Source organism: Dendropsophus ebraccatus, chromosome 7 (genome assembly GCF_027789765.1).
Source record: "Dendropsophus ebraccatus isolate aDenEbr1 chromosome 7, aDenEbr1.pat, whole genome shotgun sequence".
In the NCBI taxonomy this organism is placed as follows: domain Eukaryota; kingdom Metazoa; phylum Chordata; class Amphibia; order Anura; family Hylidae; genus Dendropsophus; species Dendropsophus ebraccatus.
In genome coordinates, this window is record NC_091460.1 from 104,664,678 (window position 1) to 104,671,852 (window position 7,175).

The 7,175-nt window shown below is 46.2% G+C and overlaps 1 protein-coding gene across 1 annotated transcript; it reads left to right on the top strand.

Moving 5' to 3' along the window:
* The first annotated feature begins 5,399 nt into the window (after positions 1 to 5,399).
* LOC138796586 (paraneoplastic antigen Ma1 homolog) lies at positions 5,400 to 6,782 on the top strand. The gene has a single exon (XM_069976195.1). It carries the CDS (start codon positions 5,400 to 5,402, stop codon positions 6,780 to 6,782), a length of 1,383 nt encoding a protein of 460 aa, XP_069832296.1.
* Positions 6,783 to 7,175: the final 393 nt, after the last annotated feature.

Below are 7,175 nucleotides of genomic sequence, written 5' to 3' on the forward strand. Positions count from 1 at the left end.
TCCGAGTAGTTGATGTAAGTACGATTGTGTGTAATTCCTATGTGTTTGCCATCAGGGTGCGCTTGAAATCGACCAATGACTGAATTTGTCTTTTCATATGTGTGTGTCTCCTCCAAATCTGTGAAGGTGTTAGCTCTTTCGGACCATGTACCACACATCATATTTTAGGAGAGATTTGTAAGTAATGCCTAGTCGAAGAATTGTCCTTGTAATAGCACATGTTGTTGGGCAACCAGGGCGTGACTTAGGTTTGCTTTTAGCGAGATGGCCGTGCAGCGAACTCTCTCCCTCCTCCCTCCTCCCTCCTCCCTCCTCCCTCCTCCCTCCTCCCTCCTCCCTCCTCCCTCCATGATGGTTGTTGGCGGCACATACATAGGAGAAATCCTCCCATATAATGTTGTGATAGTGTCATCATAAGGAGGTCGCTTTAATAGGACGCAAATCACGCACAAAATCCGGCGCCGGCTGATGATGCTATAGGCTAGCGACACAGCGTGGACACGCCCCCTCTCTGTAGTACATGCACGTCATCAGTGTGCGTAGCGGGGTGGTTGTTTAGCCGGAGTGCTTGGTGTGCTGTGCTAATTATGTTCACTGCTCGGCTAATGAGTAGTTTGGCTTTTAGCGCTGCTCTGCTGTGTACTTTGTCACGCGTTGTAACGTCGGAAGCACACACAATACGCAGCAGCCACGTTCAAAGAGGCGTGTGCGCCCATTATGGCACTTGGAGTGCAGCGGCTTACGACGTGACAAGGCCGGACACAAATGGGTAAGCTGAGCAGCGTTACATGGTGTCACATAGCAATTAGCCAAGCACACGACACACAATTGTTACCCCCACCCACACCCCCGCTACGCACAGTGCTGAGGTGGCGATACTACAGAGAGGAGGCGTGTCCCCCCGTGTCGCTATCCGATCCCAGACCCCCGCGCCGGATTGTGGCCTTCCATTCCCTAGTAGTAAGCACATATATTTTCCACAAATACTATGAGGACATGATGTGAGTAGTAGTGTACTGTGTATATGATATGTCCGGCAGCAAACATCATGGAGGGAGGGAGTTAGCTGCAGGTGAAGCTGGAGACCCCACCCACATAAGTGACGTACTATTTACAATCAAACATGGCGTGTAGCATGTGAAATGGGTGTAGGAGCTATGACCTTATTGACTAATAATTTCTAAGACGTTACTGTGATTTTATGTTATTTTCAGGTCCATGCTCGCCCACTGCTATGGGATGGGCCTGCGGCTGCGTACAGAAGCCGGCTAACGCGGAGTGCCGCATGGAGGGAGGTTGCCCGGATTGTATACCCAGATTGGGACCAGCATACTAGATTACAGCAATGGACAATTGGTAAGTTGTTTAGCCACTGTGGAAAACCATAAACTCGAGTGTTATGGTCACCTGACGCTGATATATTCCTAATGTGTGGATGCTTTTGGTTTAAGCTAACTATGTGGAGACCAGGTGGTCCAGTGTGAGGGACAGATTCATCAGGCAGCGACGGCAGCTGATCAGGCGTGGGGCCTCCCAAGAAGAACTGGCCGCTTTGCGTTTTGCCCCAATGCTGCGTTTCATTTTGAATTCCACCAGACGCCGCAGGTAAGTGTGTGTGTTAATTGCATGTGTCCATGGTAGGATCAGATGATGACGGAAGTAGCTCAGTGTCTTATGTGTGCAGACATAGACATGTGTTATATTTATCTAGATTATATACTTTGAGGCTCCAGCAGGGGGAGCAGTATATTTAGTGAACACTTTAGAGGAATCTCTATTTCGGTAAGATGAGGCGCCCCCTGCTGGACACAAGCAAACAAAGAAATGCAGCCTGGGCTAAACGCTTTGGGAACAGCTTTTGATCCCTCCAGGATCTAATACAGAACATGAAATGGCAGTTATGCCAATAGCGTGGACTGTATTCATAATGTTTAAACAATGGACGCAATGTGTCCATAGAGTAAACTAATGTTCCACTGGGGTGGCCTTGTGAAGACCCACATTTTGGGGCAAGAGTGTGTGAATATTGTGTAAAAAGTTATAGTGTGCCACCTCGTACATAGAAAATAGTGTGAAAGCAGGCAGAGTGTAATCCTGCATTGGATGCCTAAATTTTAGTTATATGGCTAAATATGTCGTTAAACAAAAGTGCCATCTTAGATAGTGACCAGTGTTGTTTTCTCCTCAGACCACAAGTAGTTCAGCAACCAGCAGAGGCCTCATCGGATGAAGAGAATGAAGAACCTAATCTGGCACAGGGGTTGGCCAGGACTCCACCACCAAGATGCCAAGAGGGTCCTGTGGAGCCTGCCGAGAGAGAGTGACATGTGCCTTGACCGTCCACCAACATTTGTGTTTGTTCCGCACTCCCTCTCCTCAGCTACACCAACACCACCCCTTGTCTGCTACACTGTAGGGCCTTTGTGCCAACCGCGGCTTACTAGCATTAATATTTTGCAAAAATTTGTGCGCACCAGGACCACATCAATAACACACTGTTTCCAAGGTCGGCCATCACATTAGCTAGGGATGACAATAACAGCTTGGGGGGATTGGGATGTCCCTTTTAGTTTTGTTTTGCCAGAATACAGTCAGGCTGGCTGTGGCCTTCACATATTGGCCAGACTATTGCCTCTGCACACTATTCTAACTTCTGTCAACATGGTCCAAAGTAGTCTCCACACACCCTCGCCCACATCCACCCACACACACTATCATGTGGATGTGAATTTTTTTAGACATGTAATAAAGCCATTTCGACATATCTTGTTGTTTCCAGAATTATGATTTTTGACTTGGTTATGTTTTAGTGTTTAAGGGTTAAAAACCAAAATGATTAGTGACTGGCATTAAGGAACTACAAAATACGCTTAAAACCACTTATTGGCCTTTTTTGGCATAGAAAGATGTATTGAATGTTGCTATTGTGTGTTAGTAAATTTACTTGTATGCTTTACCTTAGTATAAAATTAACACATGCTGGATGTCCTTCAGGAGGATATTTGTAATCATATCTGAGACATTGCTGTATGTGTTAAAATTTATGTGTCATGATAGGAAATATTAATGTAGTTAAGTATTTCATTTATCAGGCCAACACTCTCCTGCTCTGCCCACTTCCTGCCTTGGCCACAGATGTCAGCAGAGAGCACTGTGATACATGAAAAACAATGAATCGCAACATTCACTACATGTTCGTAGTAGGTTCACAATACGTGTATTTGAGTCCTGATATTTTGGTCAGTATTGTGAACAAAACCAGTAGTGTATTAAAAACACAGTCTCTGTTCACACAATGTTGAAATAGAGTGGCTGTGCGCCATTTAAAGTGAAATATTGCACTGTTTTTCTTAAGAAGGGATGTTATTTTGAAATGTCCTTATTTAGTGTTTTAATGGCGCACATCCACAACATTACAACATTGTGTCAAGAGATCCTTTGGGTGTTTTGAATCCACTCCTGTTTTTGTTAGCTATACTGAGTGAAATACACGTATTGTGAAGCCACTAGCGAAGATGTAGTGAATGCTGCGATTACTTGTTTTTTCAGGTCTGAGCCTGCTCTATGCTGACATCTGTGGGCAAGGCAGGAAGTGGGCAGAGCAGGAGAGGCTTGTGATGATCACTAACATATTTTGGGACATTAATGTTTATTATCATGACACTATCATTTACACATAGAGCTGGATGTCCGATGGGAGTAGAAATCGCCTCCTGCAGGACATTTAGCATGTGGTCATTATGTACAAAGTGGAGGATATATCAACGTAGACACAATAAGCGACAGAATGTAGCGTTTACACAGGCAGATTGATGTCATGGATTTTTGATAAGAAATCCAGGAGATGACTGTAGAAAAGGAACAGGTGATAAAGTAAAGAGCGACATTTCTCAGCTTTTAATACACTCTTCTGTGTTTTAGTTAAAAAAATGTGAGGATAAAGATTTTTTGGGAACCGCAACCTAAGTAGACCACATCAAGCTGGCGCACCTGGGTGATGTGTGGAGGGATATATGTGGTGTGTTAATAGTGATTGTTAAGAAGTGAGATGGACTGTGGCACTAGAAGATATCAGATCCTGTTACATATCCCACACTAGAAAGTTCGACATATAGTGCGCACCCTGCTGGTCACTCCATAGGAAATGCACATGTTTGGATCACATCAGTGTTTCAGCACACTAGGTTCAAAGGACTATACAATTAACATTAGCAGGATGTGACCATGCTCGATAATTACTGGCCAGTAGTATATGTAGTGAGGTTATGTGTATTTTCGAACACTACTATGTGTGAACACACAACATGGTTTACATACATTGAAAAGGCAGACACTTTGTTTAGTGTAATAACAAAATATATTTTTGTGTAACCCCTGCTACAGAGGAAGATTGTACTGTGAGCTATGGGCAGGGATTCACAGCTTCAGACACTGGTTCTAAGGGGAATTGGACTACATATCCCATGGACACTAGAGCCTATCTGTTCCCTCAGCCTCAGCCTATGGGAGATGGAGCAGGGGGGAAAGGGGCTGGGCTGAGCAGGGACTTGTGGGGGAAGGCTGGAGAAGGGGGAGAGCCTGGAGCCATCTTGGAAGGAGCAACATTGTCTAAAGAGACTGTGACATACCCCCTGCAAAGAGTAAATTCTACTTACAGGCAGACAAGAGAAAGGGGCTGCTGCAACCAAGAGACTACATCCTGCAGTGAGAATAGAGACAGAGAGACCAGCAGCTGTATCATCTGCACAGAGCATCCAGGTCCTGCTGACAGGAGGATTCTACCTGTGACCCCACAGCCAGCACAGACTCCTGCAATCATCACCCCTGCTGGAGTTGTAGTCAAGACAGTAAGTGCACCACCACATCCACGTGCAACAAGTTCCTGAGTAACTGGGCCCCAACAAAAGACTCATCTTATAGCTGGCCAGCAGACTGTATCAGTGAGTGATAGGGGCAGATAGGAGTGTGCTTTTGGTCTTTCACCAGAGACTGTGTGGGGTGTTAGTAGTTGGGATACACTACTGTATATTGTTTTATTACTATTGTTTCCCTACTAGGGTTTTCCCTTATGCTGATTTGTCATCTGTTCCCTACCTGGTTATTACCTTACCCAGACAGTTATCTCCCTGTGGTCTCCCTTTCCCCTAATAAATCTGTTATCCTGTTACTCCTTCTCTGGAGTGAGTGTGTACTGAAGCTGGGCAGGGGTTTTCCCAAATCAATCCCTGGCAATAACATTAACAATTTACTGCATACCCGAAGAGCTGCAATCAAGATTTGGGTGGAGGCACTGCGCTATAGTGAGGTGAGAGCTACATTACCACACACCCTGCCTACAGAGGTCGGCCCAAAGGGGTGTTACATTGGAGGCACTGCTGAGATCGATAGAAACAGTCGCCATGGGAACATTCACAGAAGATGGTGTGTTTAAGTGGTGTGAAGAGACTAGCACTGCTGAAGAATATAGTTTTGCAGTGTATGGTGAACTCCTGGAGTGTTCAGACAATGACATACTGCAGAATGTGAACTGGCTTCATGGGGTTATTCACCCCAAAGTGGTTGACCGAAGAAATGATTTTGAGAAGCCATGGTCAGCTGCGCTAATAGCCACAGAGCAGGTGTTGCAGAAAGAATTCTTCCCATCTGCAATATCTGTGTCCGCTGAACGTGGACAGAAGTGGATAATCATATGGCCTCTGCGGCCTGTGGAAACGCAACCTCAAGGTTCAAATAGTCCTGATAGAAGGCCTCATAGACGGTTACCCCCTACCCCCTCTCGTGCCACGTCAGAAGAGACCTCTGCTACTGCTGATATACTTGTGGCAACAATGGAGAAGCTAGTCAGCCAGTTTGCAAAAATGCAGCCAGAGGGGAGCTACCGTCGTTTAAGGACCTTTTCTGGGGTTCTCCCTACCCCAGCAGGAGAAGAAGGATATGACATATGGAGAGATGCCACCTTGCAGTATCTAGAAGAGTGGCAATGTACCGATGCTGCAAAGAAACAGAGAATAGTGGAGAGTCTGAAGGGCCCTGCTATGGAAGTGGTCCAGGCTGCCTGGCGAAGCAAGCCACATGCAACTTCCCAAGACTATATGGCGGCACTTGAGGATGCTTTTGGGTCCCCAGAGGATGGTGTAGACCTGCTATACAAACTCCGTACTACTTACCAAGATCCAGGGGAGAAGATGTCGGACTATCTTTACAGGCTGGATAAGCTGATTCACCGAGTAGTATCCAAAGGAGGGATTAGCTCTGCAGAAGTTGACAAGTGCCGCCTTGATCAAGTATTACGCGGAGCTCTGACCCATGACCCTATTGCTCAACGACTGAGGTGCTGTGATAAAGAGAAGATACCTCATTCCTTTCCAAAATTACTTAAGGAAGTGCGACATGAAGAAGCTATTTTGGCTGCCAGAGAGCTGAAACCCACAAGAGTAGCTGCCGTTGCTCTAGAATCTAAGTCACCAGGCCGAGAGGAGGAGCTTCTGAAGGTAATTGAGAAGCAAGGAGAGCAGATTTCACAACTCCTAAGTGTCCAGACTGAACAAGTAGAGTGGTTGCGACAGATTGCTGAGGCGGCAACTGAAAGACCCCAGCCGCTCACAAAGAAGATAGGTGATCATCCTCAGAGAAGCAGAGACCCGAAGACTGAGGGATGCTTCATATGTGGGGATCACAGCCACATTGCTCGCCAATGCCCAAAGAAGTGGGAGTTCAAGGAGCCTGTACCACCTCCCCGTTCAAAGGGTAAAATGTCGGGAAATGGGAAAGGGGGTCAGTAGAGTCCCATACTGGCCCCCTAACACTGAAGGCTCACTCCACAGTCCCATCTACTGGTACTCCGTTGGAACCACTTCCTGAAGGAATGGTGGGACCAGCCCCCCATGTGCCAGCATACATCAATGACCAACCTTGCAATGTATTGTTGGATAGTGGATCTCAAGTCTCCATCATCTTTGAAAACTGGTACAAGAAACACTTATCAAATGTACCCATACAGCCCTTATCTGGACTTGTGGTTTGGGGACTGAGTGAACAAAGCTATCCTTACCGAGGATATGTGTCTGTAGTGCTAAGGTTCCCAAGGGAAGTCGCAGGGGTGGACAAAGAGATACCCATTATAGCCTTAGTCTGCCCGGAGGCCGAAGCTGAATTGAAATCGGTACCAGTAATAG

Coding starts and splice junctions, on each gene's coding strand:
- LOC138796586 (XM_069976195.1), top strand. CDS start 5,400: ATGGGAACATTCACAGAAGATGGTGTGTTTAAGTGGTGTGAAGAGACT.